Source organism: Neomonachus schauinslandi, chromosome 15, assembly GCF_002201575.2.
Source record: "Neomonachus schauinslandi chromosome 15, ASM220157v2, whole genome shotgun sequence".
In the NCBI taxonomy this organism is placed as follows: domain Eukaryota; kingdom Metazoa; phylum Chordata; class Mammalia; order Carnivora; family Phocidae; genus Neomonachus; species Neomonachus schauinslandi.
Window position 1 is genome coordinate 33,472,825 of NC_058417.1, and position 25,442 is coordinate 33,498,266.

General features: G+C 41.3%; 2 protein-coding genes across 2 annotated transcripts in view; both read left to right on the top strand.

Annotated features, from left to right (window-relative positions):
* The window catches only part of CA10 (carbonic anhydrase 10), a 537,563-nt gene that overhangs the window by 234,750 nt on the left and 277,371 nt on the right, over positions 1-25,442 (top strand). The window lies entirely within an intron of this gene.
* On the top strand, positions 932-1,583 carry LOC110592809 (peroxiredoxin-1-like). The gene has a single exon (XM_044921366.1). It carries the CDS (start codon positions 981-983, stop codon positions 1,578-1,580), a length of 600 nt encoding a protein of 199 aa, XP_044777301.1. The 5' UTR covers positions 932-980; the 3' UTR covers positions 1,581-1,583.

The window sequence follows — 25,442 nt, forward strand, 5'->3', positions numbered from 1 at the left end:
CACTTACACTGCTTGTAGTTCAGCTCTTTTGCCATTCATCTAAAAATGAGGTAGAAGAGCAAGAGAAAAGGGAAAAACACGACCTAATTTTTATTTCTCCCACTTTGTGTTATCTCTCAAGCATTCCAGAACAAGTGTCTCCATCACAGTCAAGAGGATAAAACTGGCAGAACACCTGGGTGACACAGAAACAGTCATATACCCAAGAGTTCTGAATTTTGATATTAAAAATCTGATATCAGTTATGCATTCTCTCCAAGAAGGCTCTGAAATTGGCCAGTCTTCTCCTTGTAAGCCTGGTCATTTGGCTGCATAGACCAGCCAAGCTCTCCCTACCTGAACTTCAGAGACTTTGAGTCCAGTTAAAGGGCCATTGTTGCCTAGAAACCAGATTATCTTTGGTCTGAAAATAAAAATAAATAATTTCCCCATCATGTCAGGGGCAAAAAATGAAGTAGATTCTGTATGAAGGACTTAGAAAATACAAATTTTCTTCTAATTCTGCTTTTCTGAAATGAAAGAATTACATTAAAACTGGAAAACTAGAATAAAAGGTATGATCTGGGAGTCTATGCATCATTAACAATTGAACATCTGAGCAATGATCAGACTTTTCATTTTTCTTACGAAAATTTATTTTTTTAAAGATTTATTTATTTATTTATTTGAGATAGAGTGTGTGTGTGTGTGAGTGGGGAGAGAGGCAGAGGAAGAGAATCTTCAAGCAGACCCCCTGCTGAGTGTGGAGCCTGATGCAGGGCTCAATCCCAGGAGCCTGAGATCATAAACTGAGATGAAATCAAGAGTCAGACGCTTAACCAACTGAGCCACCCAGGTGCCCCAATTTTTTCTTATGAAAATTTAATGTCATATAGAAGCAACCTTATTAATGTCTCATGAAGGATTAAGAATAATTAAAATAGGCGTCTTCTTCCTGCCTTATCTTCGGCGTTTTTGTTCTCAGAGCCGCCGAGAGCAAGATGTCTTCAGGAAATGCCAAAATTGGGCATCCTGCCCCCAACTTCAAAGCCACGGCTGTTATGCCAGATGGCCAGTTCAAAGACCTCAGCCTATCTGACTACAAAGGAAAATACATTGTGTTCTTCTTTTACCCTCTTGACTTCTCCTTTGTGTGCCCCACGGAGATCATTGCTTTCAGTGACAGGGCAGAAGAATTTAAGAAACTCAACTGTCAAGTGATTGGTGCTTCTGTGGATTCTCATTTCTGTCACCTGGCATGGATCAGCACACCCAAGAAACAAGGAGGACTGGGACCCATGAACATTCCTTTGGTATCAGACCCCAAGCATACCATTGCTCAGGACTATGGAGTCTTAAAGGCTGATGAAGGCATCTCGTTCAGGGGCCTCTTCATCATTGATGATAAAGGTATCCTTAGGCAGATCACGGTAGATGACCTTCCTGTCGGCCGCTCTGTGGATGAGACTCTGCGACTGGTTCAGGCCTTCCAGTTTACTGACAAGCATGGGGAAGTGTGCCCAACTGGCTGGAAGCCTGGCAGTGATACCATCAAGCCTGATGTCCAGAAGAGCAAAGAATATTTCTCTAAGCAGAAGTGAGCGCTGGGTCATTTTAGCACTGGGCTGCAGTGGGTGGCCATGAAAACAAAATCTCTTTTGTACTATTGTTATGCTTAGAACATAAGACTTTAGACTCTGTGCAGATGAGGTATGGGGACAGGATGGGCCTTTCCTGCAGGGGTTGGGGAGGCCAGCCTTTCTTCCTCTGGAGAGAAGGGCCTGAGCTGTTATGGGGCAGGCCAACTGTTATGTACAGTAGCAGGGCATCACTTTTTGTCTTTTGTTGTTTCTATTAAACTTGAACTGAGAAAAAAAAAGAATAATTAAAATAATCCATTTCTTTCCAATATCTCATATTTTTATCATTTTAGAATGTAGGTGTTCTAATCCCCGTTCTGTACTATGTTAGGGCCAAGATCTAAACTGTATGAAAAGTTAAGAGCAGCCAGTTTATTTTTCCATTTCCCCACCTCCCCACCCCAATGTTGTAGTTACGTCGGATGAATAGGCATATAGATCTAATGTAGACCATAATGACGATCATTAATAATGCCCTATTGAATGCTGGAAATTTACAAAGACAGTAGATTTCAGGTGCTCTCACCAACAACAAGAAAATGCTAACCCTGAGTAGATGGATAGGTTAGTTTTACTGTAGTAGTCATTTAACAGTGCATGTGTATATCAAATCCTCATGTTGCACACCTTACATATATGCAATTTTTATTTAAAAAGTAAATAAAAAATGTTCATAGATTAGCTAGTTCAGCCTAGCATCTGTTTTTCTCATACAATAAACCTGGTGTCTATTCAGTAAGACATTTTGCTAATGTTGCCTACTTCGTGTTCTGAACAGATTCTTTTCTCTGTTTACTAAGATCTTCACCAGATGTGACACAATATAATATTAGTCATTTCTGGCCCTTAGCCCTGAAACCCACATGCTCTGACCATATATACAAAGCATGTTTACATATGATATCATATGATGAAGGGGCATGATCTCATTTTTACCGAGAAGTGAAAGCATACACACATACCGCCTGGTGCGTTGGAGTCAATGGAAACCTGTCAAACTAGCAGCATCTCACCTCCTGAAAATATTTTCTCCCACCTTCATATCACAAATATGCCTCACATCAAATTCTATGGAGCAGAGATTTTTCCTCATTTGCATTTTCCTCTGAAATATTCAGAAAATATTTCTTCTTTTTTATTTCAAGTTGAGGGAAGCGACTTTCTTTCTTTTAAGCCAAGTAGCTATTTTCACTGATTTCTCACTAGAAGCAACATGCATGGCTTGTGCTGGGATAGGAGGGATTATGCAGTACATACAGCTATTTATAGTTACTATTTAGTGCCCGTGTGCTAGGTAGGTTTGAATATAGAAAACAGCCTAGTGCTTGAAGACTCCCAAATTATTTATTTTGAGCTTGAGAGACTCTGATAGAATAAGATTTGGGCAAAATTATCAGTTCAAATTAAGTGTTGTGTCAGCCCTTCAGAGTCCAATGCTTCCCCAAGCCCAAGTTTTTAGAGCCTGAGATGCAGCTTCCTGAACCAATGAATTGCTGAAGAAGGGTTCTCAAGTGAGAACTGCAAAGGAGTGGGGGCAGCAGAGCAGGGAAGAAGTTCAGCAAAGATGGGAGTCCACCTGGAGTCCAACTGGAGCCGGATCCCACAGGGAGCTCTTGAGCATGAATGGCACCACTGTTCTTGCAGCCTTCTACTTACTCTCACGGGCCAGGGAGGCAGTCTAAGGCGGGTATAACATCGCTGGTGTTCCCAGGCAAGGCGGCTCACGTGCAGTGTTGCACTGGAGAAGCTCACTTACACTGGCTTTCCGGAGCCCATCCGAACATCTCTTCCCCCCTCTACATTCAGTGACATCAAGTTGGTAACTTGAAATCCCCATGGTAAGTGTGTTTATACCAAAGAAATCTGCCAATGCTACACAACAGGGCCTTTTTTCCCCAGAAAGCTGGTTGGTAAATATTGACCAGCGCATCGCGATTCTTATAGGCCAAGGGCAATTCCCAAGAGGAGGGTGAGGTGATTGCAGCCAACACTCAGAGGAGCTGAGAGACCTGCTCACTCTCCCAGAAAAGGGGATCTGAGGGGATCACCAACAGCATCTGTGATAACTAGTGTTAGAAGTTTTAGATTCACTACAGATATTCATATTGGAAATGACTCCAATGACTGTGTTGGCCTCCTTAACTATCATTCCACTTGGGCTGCCCTGTACTCTACCCTCCCCAAGCCCAGTCTCCACTAACTGAGGAGGAGGTGGGAAGCATAGAAATGAGTAGATGGAATTCTGACGTTCCTTACCTTCATTCTGATTCCTCTTTTAATACATCGTCTTTCCTTGGTTGCCTTCTACAAGCCCACATTACTCCTAATCATGTCTTTGCAAAGTAAGGTTGGCATATGGAGACAGCTTTTACCCAATGCCCTGGCAATCACAAAGCAATGTCACCAAGAACTTTTCCAGTTTAAGCTGCCACTGCCCCAGAACTAAGGATGTCCAGGGCTATTTCACAACCCGAGTTCCCCAAACCCACCCCCCAGCTTCTTGTCAGTGATAGTATGTTTCCAGAAGAATAGCATACAACACTGTAAACACATGCAATAAACATATTTGCAGGAGCAAAGGGAAGAAATGGGGAGGAGCTTCTGGGCTTTTCCAAGTGATCCTTATTCAACACATTGTCTTGTGATGATGATTTCACAGTTTCTGATTCTAAAAGGTATGCTTTTTAAAAAAAATCTGAATAAGACTGAGGAAATAGCCCTGTGCCAGGCAGTTTTGAGTCCATGCTGTTCAATCAATTCGACATATTACTAGCATTTTTCTCAAGAGTGTAATATACAACAACTGCCAAGCTTTCCTTTTGCGATTACAAAAAGGACAGATACTGGAGTGAGCCATATTTCAGCACTGCAGGGATATAAAAAATGAACTGCTAAAAACGGCCCAGGAGGAATGAATAGCAATAAGACATCAATGTCATCTGTATACTGATTTGTGATGAATTTCCAAAAGGCTTAATGGTATGATGCTATGATATATAGGGGCTTCCTGAAAGTTAATAACTGTAAGTTACCCACTTGGAAGAATATAATGGAGGAAAGCAAGTGATCACAGATAATATATAAATAAGTAACTTCACTAATATAGTCAAACTGTTCTGTGTGTTCTGGATTGCGACACTCTGTGATTAGAAACATAAAATTCAAAGGATTGTGAAGACAGAAGAAGGTCAAACGTTACACAAACACCCATAATCATACGTTTGGTAAAGCCTTTAATTTGCCTTTCAAAGACTGGCATCCATATAGTGAAGAGAAAAGTGTATACCTTGATCACCTTTCGGAGGTGAATTAACCTCAGCCAGAGTCCTTTGATGCAAATTCAAGTGGGAGCAACAGAATCTTGCCTCTCTGCAGCCTGTTTGTTTGGACGAACATGTTGTTCTTGCTAATTACCATGTGGTCTGGCATTTCCCTTGTGGGTTGTGTGCTTAAAACACCAACAGCTATGAGACATAGGGTCTCGAATAAGGGTAACCCCTTTCAACCTGCAGTCTGGGCTCATTTGGCCCACTTCTTTTCATGGCCGTGGCTGACAAATTCTGATTAGCAGTGAAGTGCATGGCACAAAGAAAACACTCAATAAATGTTTATTGAATGAAATGATATATAGATAAGTGAAAAAAAAAATGCCCCAGATCCTGGAATTACAAATAGATGGGAAGAGAGAAAGGAAGTAGATTTATTGAGTACCTGCCACATCCATTGATACATACATATTTTATCTCATTTAATTCCCCAAACAATCTGAGATGGTCAGTTTTGCAGACCAGGAAGCCTGAGATGTACAGTTGTTACATAATTTACCTAGAGTTACAGGGGAGACAAGAAAAAGAGCTGAGTTTCAGCCTCAGCTTGTCTGCCTGAAACACTGTGTCCCTTTCCAGAATGTTGCACTAAAGCTAAAGACAGGGGAAAAATACCCTCCAATATAGCCTGGATTCAGGAAGGAGAGGGTCTCAGATCAGAAGAGCCCTGACTTTCAGCCAATTTCCTTCTCTTTGCCATCATTTGAGAGAATGAGGGAAGGTGGTGCCCTGTGCTGGGTTCCTGCCATGCTCTGCCTGTTCATTGCATCTCTGCAGCCTGTTTGTTTTGGCTCTAGCATCATACATATTTTATCCTTCGAGGTGATGCTCTAGGTCTGCTTTGTTATCTGGCCGCCACTCTCCTCCCTAGCAAGGTGGCCGAGCACATACTGAATGTCATTTCTAAATGGGTAGTTAATTTTCCTACAGCCTTCATCAAAGAAGTGCCACCTAAAATGCCCCAGATAGTTACTGGCATCACCGTACCAGATCTGGTAGCTCTAGAGTCAGGAGAAAGACACAGTTTTAGTTTCGAGGACACGGACATGAGTGTTTTCTCTCTGTTTACACGGTGGCAGTGTTTTCTGTGTCTTCCGTTTGCTCTGCTCTGTTTCCCTTGCTTTGCGCTGAGGACATGCCGTGGTGCTTCTGCATGTAGGGTATTCCTCCAAAGAACAAGAATTGCACGGTGGAAATCCCGGTAGGCACATTTCCATGTTCCGCGGGGCTCATGGCAGATCAAGAGAAACTTTTAAAGTCACGAGCCTCAGGGGACTGGCCAGTGTATATGGCCTGTCCCTGTTTCTTCTGGGCACTCATCCTTTAAGTCATTTCATATGATGTGCATAATTTAACAGGGGCAAAGCTGGTACACCCCTGCCATTCATTTCTCAGCCTGCCCTTAGTTCTCTGTGGATCATAATGATGATAATGGATGGAAATTTTAGGTTTGTTCTTCTCCACATCCAGTGTTAAGACTGAAAGGAATTCGGGCGCCTGAGTGGCTCAGTTGGTTGAGCGACTGCCTTCGGCTCAGGTCATGATCCTGGAGTCCCTGGATCGAGTCCCGCATCGGGCTCCCTGCTTGGCAGGGAGTCTGCTTCTCCCTCTGACCCTCCCCCCTCTCATGTGCTCTCTCTCATTCTCTCTCTCTCAAATAAATAAATAAAATCTTTAAAAAAATAAAAAAATTTAAAAAATTTAAAAAAAAAAAAAAGACTGAAAGGAATTCAGAGGTGACCCTCAGTTCTCCAGGCATCTCGGGAATGGGACAGTCAAAGCAAAGACTTAAGATGACAGTGGTTTCTGGCTCACGTCCATGGTCTAGACCATTGCTGGGAGCTTACCCCAGCCTCCCAGGTCCATCCCTTCTGTGTGGCCCCGGGTGACTTGGGTGACTCGTGCTTCCTGGGAGTATGTGTGGGTGGGGTCACTCCTCCCCCTGCGACCCACCTCCCCGGTACTCTGCATGACTCTTGCAGGCACTGCTGAAACATGAATGATCACTCCCATCCTGACAGTGGTATTTCTCCAAAGCCTCTGAAGACCTTTATCCCAAGCCCGACTGGTCTGACCTTGAACTTTCTTTTGAGTCCCTAGAAGATAACATGGCTTTTCCAATTCCATGGGAGCCTCTGAGTTTATACCAAGACCCTAGGGACTTTGCCTGGAAGCGCTTTGAGTGACTATGCCTGGTGGGAATCAGACGTGAAGCTCTCAGTCACCAGCAGAAGGATACCTCATCTCAAACATGTGTCTTTATGCTCTCTTCTACCTCTAAGTAATTCACCCAGCCTCCCATCCCCCAACTACCAACAATTGGTTTCTTTCTCCTTGTTTTTCTTGAGACTGTCATTGTCTACTCCAGAATCCTCTTTGCTAGTTTCCTGAGAATGCCCTGAAACCTTTATGTAAATTGTCTCTCAGAGGCTAGAATCAATACCCTTGCGAAGCCACAAGAATATGCAAATTAAGCTAGGCTAGTACTTAACTCCCAGTGCTCAGGACATTCCTCCCCCATCTTGCCAGTTGAGAGGAAGCCTTTATGAATGTATGCCCTTTACTCTGCCCCTTACCTTCCACCTGCCCCCTGCTATGAAGAGTGAGCAAAGCCACAGTGTTGAGCTTTCCTTCCTGGAACTGAAGGATATTCATTCCTAGCACAGACTGGTGAGCTACCAGAGCCCTGTGAATTGTTTTGAATGCTATTAATGTGCATGCAGCATTATTAGAAAGTACATTGAGTTTTAGATAGATATTTTATTCTTTTGTTACCAAGGCTTTTCAAAAGATAAAATATACATTATACTGCATGGAATATATGAAAGTTCAATAAAATATGATAATGTTGCTCCACATGCTGTTCTCTTGGGTATGATATCAGGAAAATATTTTCCCCTGACAAGCCTCTTATAATGGATGAAAATATTCCTTCTCATTGCACCTACAGTGCAAGGTTTGAGGCATATTATTGGAGTCAGGTAATCTGCCTCTGAAATACTGGTATTTGAAAAGCAAATTTAAGGCTTAGGACGTTTCGCTTTATGATCATTGACACTGATGTTAGTAAACTCTTTCTCTAGCTATGAAGAAGAGAAATGGCAGGCAAGTTGGGTTGCTTTTTTTTTTTTTTTTTTTCCAGTTGCCATTTGCTTTTTACTGACTGCACCATATGGAGCACAGTAAATAAACTATGAGGATAGCAGGATGCAGAGAAAAAAGGAATGCGCTTAGACTCTAACGGCCTTAAGCAAGTTACTTTATCCCCTTGAGCCTGTTTCCTGATCTCTCCAGTGGAGTTAATATTAAAGAATCACAGATTGTTGGAATGCTCCCATCATTGTGCCTAGCACATAGTGTTTCCACAATTTAATTTTAATTTAACAGAGAAATAGCTGACCCTGGAAATTAGGTCACCATAGTAATGATGCCCATGTAATAATATGTACTCATGCAATAATATGCTTGTGATTTGAAGTCAATTTTATTTATGCCATCAATATCAGTGTACTTTTTTGTCCATAAAAAGAGGTAAAAGGTGGTACATATAACGTGGTAAAACATATAGTAGATGATAAGCTTTGAGCAGAATATCTTTTTCCTTCTGCCCTAGATTCTCCAGCTGGGGCCCTGTAGATTATGTTGACAAAAGACAGATTAACAAGAGAGAAACAAACAGAAGTTTATTAACATGTGTGTGATGCCTATTAATACATGGAAGTAATACAGGGATAGAGATGAGTAACTCAAAGGGATGGTTCGAATTGGGGATCTATGTAACTAACTTAGTAGGGGAAAGGGAGGGGAAGAGAGGGCACTTACGGAAAAACAAATGGCTTTTTGGAAAGATAAATGGGCTCTTAGGAGACGGGATGGGAGATAGGATAGTTTGTGACGTCTTTCTGAGTGTGGTGTTGTTCCAGAAGAGAAATTAAAGTTACTTCAGGGGAGGGCTTTATGACAGTTGAGTTCTTTGGGGAGGCTCTGCTTTTAGGAAGATAAGGGACATCAGGAACCCAAATGAGTTCTGCTCAAAATAATTCTTAAGCCAAACTGGCTTATTTTGGGGCTGCGTGTCCTGGTCCCCATCAGTGAGAGCTAGACTTCTTAGTCTTCATGGAGTACAGTCTTCATGTATTTTATAATCTGGCATATATTTAACCATGTCTAGTGATCTATCTTGCTTATTCCTGAAACCGTGTAGGATTTGGCTCATTGTAGGTGCCCAATAAATATGCACTGAAATTGTTGGTAACCTCTTGATAAATGTTTATGGTATTTAATCTGGGCTCAGATGACCAAAGTAGGTTAAAAAAGATATGCAGAAATGTGGATGTTATCATTATAATTCCCATGGTGACCCCCAGGAAAGGACAAGTAGGTAATTCAGATCTTTACTGATTGAACAAAGTAATCTCCATCATATCAAATGATTAGTGCTTAACAATAGATCAGCCAGACTTGTACTTGGGTTTCTAGACTCCTCTTAGTAGCTCTTTACTATTTTGTCCCACTTCTTCTAGCTTCTTCTGGATTGTCCTTTTGTGTCACTCCAGCCAACAGTCTCAACTCACTCTCCCATCTGTGCATGATGGGCCAAATAGACACAGTATTGTGTTCCAGTACACAAGGGTCCACCTAACCTGTCAACTAATGGGTCTCTCAATGCCAGGCAGAATGAACCACCTCCTCTATGATGCACTTGCTGGGTATGTGACTGTCCTAGGATCAGTTCATTTGCCAGCAAGCAAAAGGCAGGTCTGCTGTCAACTCTATAAGCTGTATATTGGAGTAAACATCAGAGAAGTTAACAGTTATAATTCATCCATTACATTTGGTTATGCAAATAATACCCTTGATCATTCTCTGACTTAACCTTCACAACTTCGTGGCATAGTCAAGGCAAGGTATTAGCAAGCTATTGCCACAATAATGCTATTTAATAGCATTACTTAACAAATAACTACAAAATCTCATAAGCACGTATTTCTTACTCATGGGTCTTCAGGTCTGCCGGAGCCAGGTCTTATTCAAGTCAAGGTCAGCTAGGCTTTGTGGCCCAGGCTGAAGGGGCAGCAACTACCTAGAGCATGACCTTTTAGCTGAGATCAGAAGTTCTCAGAGGGGGAAGTGAAAGCACACAGGACCACATAAGCCGTAGGGGCAAAACTGGATCCTTGTCGCTTCTACCCACATTACAGAGGCCAAGTCACATAGCCATCTGTGGTTTCTACTACAGTCTCTCCACTCCCCAGATTGGCCTGTATTTGAGAAAATTTCACATGAAAAAATCCACGGTGAACAAAAGTGATAAATTGAAAGGTGATAACTTACAGACCAAAATGTGTCCCCTTCCCCATAGCAACAAACACCTTTAAGATTCATTTTGCCTAATGACATATCAGATAAAGGGCTAGTATCCAAAATCTATAAAGAACTTATCAAACTCAACACCCAAAGAACAAATAATCCAATCAAGAAATGGGCAGAAGACCTGAACAGACATTTTTCCAAAGAAGACATCCAAATGGCCAACAGACACATGAAAAAGTGCTCAACATCGCTTGGCATCAGGGAAATCCAAATCAAAACCTCAATGAGATACCACCTCACACCAGTCAGAATGGCTAAAATTAACAAGTCAGGAAACGACAGATGTTGGCAGGGATGCAGAGAAAGGGGAACCCTCCTACACTGTTGGTGGGAATGCAAGCTGGTGCAGCCTCTCTGGAAAACAGTATGGAGGTTCCTCAAAAAGTTGAAAATAGAGCTACCCTATGATCCAACAATTGCACTACTGGGTATTTACCCCAAAGATACAAAAGTAGGGATCCGAAAGGGTACGTGCACCCTGATGTTTATAGCAGCAATGTCCACAATAGCCAAACTGTGGAACGAGCCAAGATGTCCATTGACAGATGAATGGATAAAGAAGAGGTGGTATATATATACAATGGAATATTATGCAGCCATCAAAAGGAATGAGATCTTGCCATTTGCAACGACGTGGATGGAACTGGAGGGTATTATGCTGAGCGAAATAAGTCAAACAGAGAAAGACATGTATCATATGACCTCACTGATATGAGGAATTCTTAATCTCAGGAAACAAACTGAGGGTTCCTGGAGTGAGGGGTGGGGTGGGAGGGATGGGGTGACTGGGTGATAGATACTGGGGAGGGTATGTGCTCTGGTAAGTGCTGTGAATTGTGCAAGACTGTTGAATCTCAGATCTGTACCTCTGACACAAATAATGCAATATATGTTAAGAAAAAAAAAAAAGAAGAGGATAGCAGGAGGGGAAGAATGAAGGGGGGAAATCAGAGGGGGAGATGAACCATGAGAGATGATGGACTCTGAAAAACAAACTGAGGGTTCTAGAGGGGAGGGGGGAGGAGGATGGGTTAGCCTCGTGATGGGTATTAAAGAGGGCACGTTCTGCATGGAGCACTGGGTGTTATGCACAAACAATGAATCATGGAACACTACATCTAAAACTAATGAGGTAATGTATGGGGATTAACATAACAATAAAAAAGTTTTAAAAAAAAGATTCATTTTGCCTTACAAAACTCAAATTTATGAACAATCTAGAGGAAGGATCTACCCTTTAAATCACCACTGGCATTTTGTAAAGGACATTGTGTCATTGGGTCTTCCTGAAGGAAGCCCTCAGTGAGAAATTTCTGTAACACTAAGCGTTAGGAAAAGCCTTGCTCCCTCCGCACAACTGATGTGCTTTTTCCCTCCATGAGAACTGTGTTATTCATTTCTTTTTAAGTATAAAGAACTTCAGAGCCAAATCTTTACCTGTAATAAAATTAGTGGGCCTTTATAGCCTGCTGAATTACTCTCCGGGCCCTGTCATTCTATTCTGTCTTTAACCTGCTTTGATAGTTTTGTTATATATAATTTTTTCCCCCGTAAACCATAGGAAATCTTTTGTGGCATGACGCGAGATAGAAAGAAGAACAAAACAAATAATTAAATAAATCAGAGGTACCTAATTAAGAAGAGGGAAACCAGCTGGTCTGTTTCTCTGCTTTCTAGTTTTATTAATTACCATGGGTAGAAAGATATTTTGTTTATAATCAAAAATAAACTAAATCTTTGGAGATTAGGTTTTCTAAAAGAGCTTAAGGGTAGGATCAGAGGGGATTCTGTGCGTCATCTTTAAGGCTCCCCTCTGACACCATCCCCCTCCCTAAGCCTCTCTTCTCCCCACCCCCCAACCCAAACCCACAAAAGGAGCTTCCCCTTCTGCTGTTCATTCCTGTCGCCCTGCTTCTGGCTGGGAGGTCTGGTTCAAATAGCTCAGTCCCCAGGATTTGAAGATAAAGGACAACAGATAGAAGCAGGAGCAGATGAGTTAAGCAACACAGAGCAGGGTGACATTTTATGACATGTCTACAATTTCAAACATTGAAGCAGAAAATATTCTCAGTTACAGACAAAGTGGAATTCAACTAAATTGGCTTTTTATTTCGTAACTAAATTTGTATTTCCCCGGTAGTCTGGGTTGAAGGTGGCCAATATCCTCAGCTATTTCTATTGGCTGCCTCCCATTTTATTCTGGTGTAGAGCTAGCCAATACCAAATGCGTCTAAAGTGGAAGGCGAGAGTAGGAAGATACGGAGTTGAATGCTCTCGGAGGAAAACTCAGCTCCTTAACAAAATCTAATCTAGCAGGCGGGAGCTGTCAACATGATAAATATTCTAGTCTTTAATATCGGTTTACATACCAGGACAGAAGAAACAGAGAAATTATTCACACACTCAAAATTTGTTAAGATGATGTTGTTTGACTTCAAGTGACAGAGACCCAAGGAAATTCAAAGTTAAGATGGAAACCTCTCGGGCTGAGTGGGATTCTGGACCCTCCAGGGGCCTCCTGATGCGTCAGTGCCACCAAAGTAATTACATGGCCATGCATGAGCTGCCCCCGGTTTACCATTTGTGAGAACGAATTCTTCCAATTAATCTCTGTGCGTTAGCTTACCGCAAGACTCATCTGGTACCAGGTGCATGCAGAAGCAAGGGCAGAGTTTCAAAGTGAACTGGATCTCAAAGTTATAAGTTGGAAGTCTCTTTGGGTAGTGTTTGTGGGGCAGAGAGTACTGGCTTGGGATCTTGCAGGACCAGATCTGATGCCAGCTCTGCGATTTGATTCATTCATTTACCAGCTATTCCTTGAACATCTGCCATGTACCAAGTACTGTTCTAAACCCTGGCATCTGACTGAAAAACAGGCAGATAAGGCCCCAGCACTGGTGGAACTCACATGTTAATGAAAGTATTACAGGTCAGGTTTCCCAGGAAAAGACTCGGAGATGAGCATTGGTGTGTAGGAAGTTGACTGAAGATGGCTCTCCAGCTCGACTCCCATGGGGGAAAGGAAGGAGGGAAGACTGAGCAGAAGAAGCTGGGTTGCAATGTGGGTGACCCCATGGCGAGCTCTGAAGCTAGGATGGCCCTGCAGAATGATCCCCCATTGGAATGTGGGGGCCCTCACCTTCAGACTGGTGCACAGGGCCTGACTGAGGGCTATCCAGGAAGGGGGCGTGATCTTGGGCAGGAGGCTCTTACCCTCTTAAAGCAATTCTGGGAGACAACTAGCAACTGAGGACTCTCAGCTGTAGCACTGAGAGCAGTTGGGGGGATAAGTCCTGCAGCCTTGAGTGGGGATCTGGTCAGCAACAGATATTAAACGAACAGTGTATGTGTGTGTGTGTGTGTGTGTGTGTGTGTAGATATAGATTTATAATATACATACTAGAGAGAGAGAGAAATTAGAGAGTTAGGAATGAGGATCAAATAGGTGTTGTAGTTTTTTATTTCAGACAGGATATATATTAGGACATAATCATATGCTAATGGGAATAATCCAATTCACTGATAATGCTAAGGAAAGACAAGCTCCCTGTGGCCGTCACGTCCTCCTTTGGGCAACAGAAGGTGGGATCCAGTGCAAAAGGAGGTGCTGGCTATAGGTGGATGAAAGGACAGCTCACTCCTGTAACTGGAGGGGTGAAGAGAATCTGGGTGCAGATGGGGCTGGGGAAGTAGGTTTGGTTTATGGGAAGGTGAAGTAGCTCTGTGTCTGACTGATTTGTGTTATCCTTCAAATAATCAAGGTCATCAACTGAGAGCAAAGAATGGGAATGGGAAATTTGAGGAGGATGGGGAGGAGGTATAAAATAGATATCCCTGAATGTGGATCATAAATTGACCAAAGCATTGCTAGGGAATACTGAGGACATACTTGAGAGTTATGGTTGAAATGAAAATACAGTTGTATGTTTTTATCCAAACTCATTCTATAGCTGGGGACAGGGACAAGGTAGGTGGAGAGCTAGTTCCAGCCAGCTATCAGGTGTGGCAGGTGACCGTGATAAAGGAGTTGAGTTATAGGGAAGGGGCTGATCATGGTGATGGATCGTGGATTCTAAGCAAGGAAGAAGGGAAGCAAGGGAGTGATAGAAATGCTATTTATTAGTCATGTGACCCTTCTAGTTCCTTTACCAGAAGGGAAAAAGAAGTCTGCCCAACTTCACCAATGGTCATGAATGGTCTGTGCCCCATGCATGGTCTGTGTCCCATGCTTTTAGATCTGTTCTCAGTTAATTCTTACAAGTTGGTGAGGTCAGGGGGAATTATTCCCACCTGAGATGCATTGTGAACTGTTTGCCCAACCACTTCTAACTCCATGCCTAAGCCTCATATTCCAATTCTATGGCTCTCTCCATGCCACGGGGGAGAGCCAACTGCAATTTCTGGGACACTGATGAATAACCCTTTGGATTTCCAATCTTGGAGAAAATCATCAACCACTTCCTTGCCTTAATGAAGAAAATATAGAAATGTACTTGCATCTTTCTCTGACTGTTGAGATTCCTGTGTGCCTCGTAGTTATCTATGATGCTGAACATCAGAGCAAACAAAGCAGCCTCCTTAGAAGGTTGGCAACATGTAAATATGACTTTTTGATGGTTTTTACATCTCTGTGACGATATAATGAGTAAACCGAGGTTCAGAGGGATTCAGTAATTCATCCAAGAGTATTCAGCTAAAAAGTGGCAGAGCCAAGATCTGAAACCAGCTCTGAATAGGCATAGAACCCTAAAATCCACATGGTTTGTACTGCATTTACTGCTTCCTATGGTCATGAGCAGTGGAAGGAGCCTAAGATAGAGACCTCATTGCCAAGCCTGTAAATAGTAGAGGCCAAGAGAGGTTGGGGATGGAATAGAGGTGGGACTGACTCTCTCAGGCACACAATTAGTAAATAAGGACGCTAGGATAGAACTCACTCCATATACATGTTAGAGAATTGCAAAAGTGTATTTTTATTGTGAGATTTTTGAGGCTGTTTGTCACTTTGACCGTTTATCTCATTTTTTTTTTTCTGTCCCCTGGTTAAAAATCTCTACAAAATGTGAAAGGAGCTCTGGGCCTGCTTTGTGAACAGGGGATGGATGAGCCTGAGACTCTTCTCATGCTGCTGTGAGCATTTGACTATATTCAGCCAGGAAGCCGTGAGGGTAGTAGCTAGGACACGGGGAGCAGGGCCAGAAGAGAAGAAAAATGGTGGAGATGGGATTTGGACAGATGAGCCAGTTTAGGAACAAGAAAGATCTCCTCTGATGTTCCTAGGAACAGTCAGCCTCCTTCCTCCAAATGGTAAAAGGAGAGCAGAAGAAACCACTGGCCTGGTCAACATGACCTTTGAAGTTTGTAATGTAAGTCTTTTTATGACTATTGTTTACATGCATTGAAGGTGACACGGACTTCCCCAGTGTAATGAAATTCTTGCATCGCAAAAGCCCTCTCAGTTCCAGGCAAACCAGGGGGGTTGGTCACCCTATGATGCAGGCCCGAAACACAGGAACTATACTTCATTCAAATATACTAGTCCCTGATGCCCTATAAGTACACACAGACATGCCAGTATTTCCCATTTTTGTGTAGAAGGTATGCCAGCCTGCATCCGAGGAACCAAGAAGTTTCCTCCTGCTTCAGCTTATCTAAGAAAGTATGAAAGCTTTGGGAATATAAAATAGCTTATTGCATTATTCTCTCTCCTTTGTATCCTAAGAATTCCCTTCTTGCCAGAATATTTTAAGCTCTTTTCTCTTGCTTTTGAAAAAATCGTTCCCAACACAATGTAGATGGGGTACAAGTGTTGGCTAATTAAGTTTTGACACATCACCATATTCGATGAGGTGGCTATAGCGTGCTTCATGTAGGAGGGGAAAAAAATTAGAAAGAGTATAATCAGGTTTCCACTCCTTCTAACATAGGCGTCCCGATGCCATCTGTTACCCTCAGCGGAGGATGCTTCAGGTTAGGAGCTAATGCTTTACTATGAATAATGTGATATGATTGCAGGAGGGGAAAAAAATAAAACTGTGTGCGCCTGGCTTATTCGGGAAGAGAGGAGCATTCCAACTTTACATCCCATCCATAAACTGAGGGCAAGAGGATAAGCATTTACTCTGTGCAGTGGTGGAGAGGAGAAAACAGAGAAACAGTGAGTCTATCAAATTAGTACCATAAATGTATAAGCATTATTGAGTAGGCTCCTTCCAGTCAGCCCCTGGAAACTATCCTGTGAATGTCCAAGCCTTCAAGGAACTACCAAATGTCTCAGTTTCTAGTAGAGGGTTGCAAAGAAACTCTCCCTTGAGTCAAAATATTCTTGAGTGTTCTGGGTGTATAATGTCAAAAGCATATATCACATGTAGAACATATGTTTTTTACAGTACTGGGTAACTATCCTTTGGCACATTTACCTCATTTCTGATTTAATTTAGGTCTGTATAATCAATATAATCCTGTTTTCCCCATTAGATGGTAATCCTCCCAGGTAAAGATCACGTGTTCTTTTTTTTTTTTTTAAAGATTTTTTTATTTATTTGACAGAGAGACAGCGAGAGAGGGAACACAGCAGGGGGAGTGGGAGAGGGAGAAGCAGGCTTCCCGCCGAGCAGGGAGCCCGATGCAGGGCTTGATCCCAGGACCCTGGGATCATGACCTGAGCCGAAGGCAGACGCTTAACTGACTGAGCCACCCAGGCGCCCCTGATCATGTGTTCTTTGCTGTGGATCCCAAAACCCAGCTCAAAACGTGGCAGCAAGAAGCACTGAATGAGTGAATGAATGAGGAGCAGCACGCCCCTCTTTTGAGAGCTTGTTACACCTTGTTATGTCTCTTTTACATTACTCATTACTCATCCATTGTATTATACTACTAAGTTTCATTCCCCACAGTAGGCTACCTGAAGGCAGCCATCGCTGAATCCCCAGGACTTTCATAGTGCTTGGCATGCAATAAATATTGCATGACTGGCTGAATCAGATTATGATAACACTGGTATGCCTTTAATTTTCTGAGGTTTGCACTATAGTGAATTTACAGCAGACATTATACAGAACCTTCATCCACATTTTACATAGCCCATGGCCTGGTAAGCTTGTCTTGCCTGCCATTTGTAATCAGGACTCTTAGTAGATAGCCCTTGTACTTAAAGAGGGCATGGAATTAAGAGCTGAGATTAGGTTCTAGTCTCAGATGTTTACTAGTTCATTGTGGGGCCAGGTAGCTGTTCTCATTATCCCTGACTTTCTGTAATGAGGACGTTAACAGTGCCTGGTGTTGCTGACTCCTAGGGGTCTTGTGAGGGACAAGGAGGAAAAGAGGAAAATGAAGTTGCTGAGAAGAGTATAAATCACCAGACTCACCTGAGGTGCCTTATCTCCTGTAATTTTTGGTTCACCAGCAGCATCTTTCCAGATCTGAGAGGTCCACAACTATGTTCCTCTTTGGGAGAATTTTGAAGTAGTGCCTCCAAGAAAGAATGGTAGGCAATGGTTTTTTAACCTGCTGAAGAACAAAATCTAACTTAGACTCTCTGGAGACCCCCAAAGACCTTTTGAGAACAAATATTTTTCTAGTTAGTCATCTTCAGGAGAGAAATGACACAGCATTTGTTTATTTTCAATAAGGTTTCATGTGTTTTCCCAATGGAAAAGTAACAAGGATTTGTAAGAGAAAAAAAATTCAGGGAGAAAAGGAAGAAAAGGTACACATAGTCCCACCTTTGGCAATTGACCACTAGTAATATTATACTGTATTTCTTTCCAGTTTTTTCTAGTAACTAGTTTTTCTCTTGCAAAAGAAAGAATTTTATGTCCTATTTTTTTTATTTCTCCACTTTATCATGAACTCTTGGCAACATCATCTTATACTGACCGTGTTCCTGAGCTTTGTAAGGTTGTTGCAAAGGTAAAATGAGGGGGTGAATCTAGTCCTAGTGATTCCTAATAAGGGCTTGATAAGTGCGTGCTGTTGCAGTTATGACATCATCGTCATCATTATTAACTGCCATAGCTTACTCAGTGTTCTTGGATGTTGGCCATGTAGAGTATTTCCAAATTTGGATATTAAGAGTAAATTCTAGACTCCTGCCTACTTTTTTTTTGTGTGTGTGAGAGAAAGCGAGCACACACGTGAGTGTGAGCACACCCGTGTGCGTGTAGAGGGAGGGGCAAAGGGAGAGGGAGAGAGAAAAATCTCAAGCAGATTCCCCATTGAGCACGGAGCCCCATGAAGGGCTCGATCCCACGACCCTGAGATCATGCCTGAGCTGAAATCAAGAGTCAGATGCTTAAACAGCTGAGCCACCCAGGTGCTCCCTCCTAACTCCTTTTTTAATAAGCTTCTTTAAAATGCTGAGGAGTTGCCACGATTATTTAAAAGCTACCCAAAAGCAAGAAACAAATTTTTTTTTTTAAAACACAATGGTACTCATAGTTCTTTTTTTCCTTTTAGCCTTGCTGCACTAGATTCACAAGAGTGCAGGGGTGTTATAGCTGGGATATCGGAAAGCCCGGGAGAACGTACAAGTTCTTGGTGCTTTCTATTCGCAAGAGCTCCTGCTGGCATTGTAGCCTAGAGCATTTATTCTGTTGGTAGACCTTCGCCTTCATGTCATCATGATTCGGAAGCAACACCAACTAGAAGCTGACTCGGGGCTGGGCCCTCATTATACACCCAGAACTATGTCTAGACAGTTCCTCCTTCGCGGGGGCCTGCAGGACTAGTGGGCACACAAGAGCAGGTGTTAGGGGCCAAGCTGAAGTAGGAGGGTTATTCATAGAAGTAGTTTACCAGTGGCTAAGCACATGGGCTCTGGGTACACATGGGATCCCAGTCCTGCTTCTTCCCCTTCCAGTTCCTACTCTCAGTGACCTGAGGTGACATTTCTAAGACAGAAACATCACTTAGGACCAAGAAAAGGAACTGAGATGGTAGCCAGAAAGTGGTACCAAGTATGAAATCTTAAGGGTAGGGTAGGGCTAATAATAAGAACATGAGGAAAGGCATCTGTCACACGAATGAGGGATAAAGAGTAGCTCGGTTTGTGGAGAGAAATTTAACACCAAGTTTATGAAAAATGTGAGAACTTTATGTCAAAGGCTTATTTTTATCTGGCTTTTATTGGGACCCTGACAAAGGGTGGATCTATTGGCCAAACAATCCACTCTTCATTGGTATTATCCATTTGTGACTTAAAGAAATAGAGAAAAAGTTGATGGGGGAAGAAGTAGGGATAGAGATAGATGGATGGATGGATAGATAGATAAATAGGTAGATAGACAGACATACAGCTATGACTCAATTGGCAAAACACAAACTATTTAACTTAAATATAGCTTAAAGGCAGTGATACTTTTTATGATACATATAGGCTAGAGCTAATTTTGTTTTAGATTTAGTAGTATGGTGTAAAAAATAATTCTGTTGTTCTTTAATGTATGATCCAGTCAGGTATAGTATATGCAGCATATACATGGTATGGTATAAGATATCAGTGAGCCTTCTAGGGGAGACATCTGGTATGAGGAGCTTTGTTAAAGATTGGCTAAAAAACAGAAGAGTGCATACACCACCCCATGAGCCAGAAATACTGAGGAAAAACCCCATCAATAGTGTCTCTCTCTCTTTTTTTTTTTTTCTGGTTGAGGAGCAGAAACTATGGGTTGAGTTTTTCTCTGTACATCAGAGAGACCCATAGAGCCCATGTCTCTCTCAACCATAAAGTAAGCCAATTTGAAAAGAATAGTTTTTGCCTCTGGATTTTCGCTAAAATTACTCAGGAAAAAAAAAATTACATACAAAAATCACTTAGCATTCCATTAAACAGAGACCTTTTAATGCTTATTAAGCAGGTTCAAAATCAATTAAGATTCAAATAAATGGGTCAAGTCCCCCCCACAAATCAGAAGAGAGAAAATCACTTTTTGGTAAGAATCCAGTCCAGGCTTGATTTCATAAGAATGACTTGCTTATGATTTGCCTACATGAATGTCAGTGTTACCTCTTGTGTATTTCTAGAATCCTTTCATTTTTCTATATACTCCCAGCTTTATCCTAATCCAGACCATTGTCCCTTTTGAAGACAATTTAATAATCCTCTAATTGGTATTACCACGTCCCCACACACACTTACTTTCCGCTTCATCCTCTGTTCTCTCAATCCAGAGATTTTGAAATTATAGTTTCCTTACCTCCAACACTAGCACTGTTTCCCACCTTTGAAAAAATTTCCTGTAGTGTTTAAGCCAAAAACAAAATTCCTTACCACAGCCATATTATAATCTCTCATTGAACCTTTTACCATTCTTTTGAAGCAATGATGACAGTTTAATTTTACCTTCTCTTACGTAATTATCTAAATGACACCTGCCTTCCCTACTAGACTATAAGCTCTACTGGGGCAGGGACCACAGAATTTTACACAACACACTACTTAGCAAATAGCAACTAATGCAAAGAAAATGTACTCAATGTTACCTGAATCCTCGAGTTGAGTCTTTAGGGGTGCTTTTCACCCTCACTTGGCCTTGGTTCTAGGCAAGGCTGTCCAAGTGAACATTTATAATCAGAGACCTGAGTATTTTTGGCTCTTGATTTTTCATCTATTACAGAAATGCATGGTCATGGATTTGGTGTTTTCTGAGACTTTTTCAGCTAGAATGGAAGAGTGGAGAGAGAATGAACTCTATGCTCCGACAGACCTTGGTGTCAGTCTCAGCTATGACACTGAATAGTTCTGTGATCTTGGGGAAACTTCTCAAATTCTATAAGCCTCAGTTTTGTCATCTCTACCTTATAGAATGGGTGTGAGGATTAAATAAAATAATGCTAATGAAGCACTTAGTAGCAACACACCTGGAAAATAGGAAACACTCACTAAAGGGTAGCTATGATTTTCGTTATTAGTGTTGCCATAATGACTATCAGATTACTATGGCTATTACTATATTTTTTGTCAAGAATTCTGTGATCTGATTCCCTGATCGCTCCAAAAGATTTTATGCCTACTCAGAGTATAAGCTTTTACTAGAAAGCAGCCATGAATCTCTTTTACATTCCTTTACAATGTCTGCTACCTGGGGATAACTTAATAAGTGGTTTTGTTTTGTTTTGTTACTTAATAAAGATGACAACTCTATAACCATTCTGTGGGATCCAAGGATACAGGAAATGTCTAGGCAAGGGGCTTGGGATTCCAACCCTTGGAATGTTCTTACTCACCTAGTTTTGGAAATATTCGTCACATCAATGTCATACCCTTCTGTGGTGTGAGCAAACAGAGCTGTATTCTTAGTGACTGGAAAGTGACAGAGGTGGGAAGACAGTATTTCCTGATTCAGGTGATAATTGCTCATGGTTTATTCAACATTATTATTGAATTAGTATTGAAAAGGTAATTTCATGCTTCATGAAGTGGCAAATTTGATTCATATGCTAGGAAGGCAAAGACACAAATGTGACACTGATGGTAATAATTACACCCTACCCTAAAACAAGGCAAAGTAAACATTTCACATCACTTTGGCATGAAGCATGCTTTTCCTTACCTTAATAGACTGAGGACAGAACATCCTGAGATAACAGAAGTCCCTTTGTTGGAATTTATTGGCCTGATTTTTTTTCCTAAGTAATAAATTATTTCATTTTGTTTGTTCTGCTCAGGAACCAATTTGTCACTTGCTAACATAAATGAATGAATTACTCACATTTACTTATATGTAGGTATGAATAAATTCTGCATCTCCAAGTTGTCATCATATTCTTTATCCAGCTTGGTTATGGCTTTGATTTAAAAAGAGTTCTAATTCTTCTTTTTTTTTTTTCAGATTTTTTAAAAATTTATTTGAGAGAGGGACAGAAAGAGCACAAGCAAGGGGAGGGGCAGAGGGAGAGAGACAAGCAGGCTCCCCGCTTAGTGTGGAGCCCCACATCGGGCTCGATCCCAGGACCCTGAGATCATGACCTGAGCCAAAGTCAGATACTTAACTAACTGAGCCACCCAGGCACCCCAAGGGTTCTAATTCTTGAGGGGGCAGTTTGTGAGCTTGCTTCATCTCAGATGCCCCGCTGCTTTATTCTTCACTTTGTGCAAGTGAGTAGTAATTTTTTTTCAATGTTCTGCTGCTATGGATGTTTCTGTCTGAAGAACTTAACTGGGATTCACTAATATTTTCTCAAGGAAGAAGGACTTTCTTTGCTCCTCACTGGGATTAATCTTATGAATGTGGTCAGTTTAAGAAGCAGCCTTACAAATTAATCATGCTATTTCTTATGGGTAGGGTTTTTCCTTTCATTTGTATCAATGATTTATATGAAGCCCCAGGAGAAATATCTTTTAGACCAAAGTGCCTGGGGAAATGGTACCTCTCGAGAATATGGCAACTGTTTTGCGTAATTATTATGGTTTCTGTAATCATATACTGGTTATGGTTTTCTTCTTGTTTTGACTTTTAGGAGGCTCAGTGGTGGATTTATGGCCCACCTAGCCCTAACAAATGCCCTGGATTTATGTAAACTCACCTACCCTCAGTGTCCTTTTACTACTCTAACCTTATCTTACTTCCTACCTTGATTAATTTATCTATTGTTAGTTTTGGAATTTTGAAAGTAATGTTACATGTTTAGGCAAAAATATATATATATACAGTTGTATAAAATTAAGTCTAAGTGTCATGTTCTAGGGAAAGTCATTGTTGACAATTCAGCAGTGTGTATTCTTTTAGACTTATCTATAGACATAGTCACATATAAGTAACATATGTACATACACACATATGTATATACACTTGCATATACATGCATGCATGGGGGGACATGTATGCAGGCACACGAAGGCTTTTCCTAACTCAGCAATATATGGACATTCTTCTGCAGCAGTTCGTAAAGATCTCTACTGCATTATTTTTGAGAGTTGCTTAGTATTGTATGGAATAGCTGAAATGTACTTGATCCAGCCATTCTGTTGTTAGAACTAAAGTTATCTTCAGTTGTTCATTCTTCAAATAATCACACATTGAGTATCATTGCAGGATAGATTGCTAGAAGTAATCTTACTGTTTCAAAGGATCTATTTTTTTTTTTAAAGATTTATTTATTTATTTGAGAGAGTGAGAATAGGAGAGAGAGAGAGAGAGTACATGAGAGGGGGGGAGGGTTAGAGGGAGAAGCAGGCTCCTCGCTGAGCAGGGAGCCTGATGCGGGACTCGATCCAGGGACTCCAGGATCATGACCTGAGCCAGAAGCAGTCGCTTAACCAACTGAGCCACCCAGGCACCCCCAAAGGAGCTGTATTCTTAGTGACTGGAAAGTGACAGAGGTGGGAAGACAGTATTTCCTGATTCAGGTGATAATTGCTCACGGTTTATTCAACATTATTGTTGAATTAGTAAGTATGTTTTAAAGTTTTGGATTAGTACTGCTAAATTGCCCACCAAAAATCTGAACCAGTTTATTTTTTTAAGTTTTTATTTAAACTCTACTTAGTTAACATATACTGTAATACTAATTTCAAGAGTAGAATTTAGTGATTCATCACTCACATATAACACCCAGTGCTCATCACCACAAATACCCTCCTTAATCCCCGTCAGTAATTTAGCCCTTCCCCCCACACCTCCCCTCCAGCAATCCTCAGTTTGTTCCCTATAGTTAATAGTGTCTTATGGTTTGCCTCCCTCTCTTTTCTCCCCTCTCCCATGTTCATCTGTTTTGTTTCTTAAATTCCACAAATGAGTGAAATCACATGGTGTTTGTCTTTCTCTGACAGCCTTATTTCACTAAGCATAATACACTCTAGCTCCATCCACATTGTTGCAAATGGCAAGATTTCATTCTTTTTTGATGGCTGAGTGATAGTCCCTTGAGTATATATACCACATCTTTATCCATTCATCAGTTGATGGACATTTGGGCTCTTTCCATAATTTGGCTATTGTTGATAATGCTGCTGGTGCTGGTACCCCTTCAAATCATTATTTTTGTATCCTTTGGGTAAATACCTAGTAATGCAATTGCTGGGTTGTAGGGTAGTTCTATTTTTAACTTTCTGAGGAACCTCCGTACTGTTTTCAAGAGTGGCTGCACCAGCTTGCATTCCCACCGACAGTGTAAGAGTGTTCCCCTTTCTCCATATCCTCGCCAACATCTGTTGTTCCTGTCTTGTTAATTTTAGCCATTTTGACTACTGTGAGGTGGTATCTCATTGTAGTTTTGATTTGTATTTCCCTAATGATGAGTGATGTTTTTATGTGTCTGTTGGCCATCTGGATGTCTTCTTTAGAAAAATGTTTATTCATGTCTTTTGCCCATTTCTTAACTGGATTATTTGTTTTTTTGGGTGTTGAGTTTGCTAAGTTCTTTATAGATTCTGGATACTAGCCCTTTATCAGATATGTCATTTGCAAATCAGACAATAGAAAGAAATAAAAGGCATCCAAATTGGCAAGGAAGAAGTCAAACTCTCATTTGCAGATGACACGATTGTCTATGTAGAAAACCCAAAAGACTCCACCAGAAAATTGCTGGAACTGATACACAAATTCAGTAAAGTTGCAGGATACAAAATCAATGCACAGAAATCTGTTGCATTTCTATACACCAGTAATGAAGCAGCAGAAAGAGAAATCAAGGAATCAATCCCATTTACAATTGCACCAAAAAACCATACGATACCTAGAAATAACCCTAACCAAAGTGGTAAAAGATCTGTACTCTGAAAACGATAGAACATTTGTGAAAGAAATTAAAGATCACACAAAGAAGTTGAAAAAAATTCCATGCTCATGGATTGGAAGAACAAATATTGTTAAAATGTCTATACTACCCAAAGCAATCCTGCAATTTAATGCATTCCCTATCAAAATATCACTAGCATTTTTCACAGAGCTAGAACAAACAATCCTAAAATCTGTATAGAACCATAAAAGACCCCAAATAGCCAAAGAAGTCTTGAAAAAAAGAGAACCAAAGCGGTTGGTATCACAATTCTGGACTTCAGGCTATATTACAAAGCTGTCATCATCAAGACAGAATGGTACTGGCACAAAAACAGACACATAGATCAATGGAACAGAATATAGAACCCAGAAATGAACCCTCAACTCTGTGGTCAACTAATCTT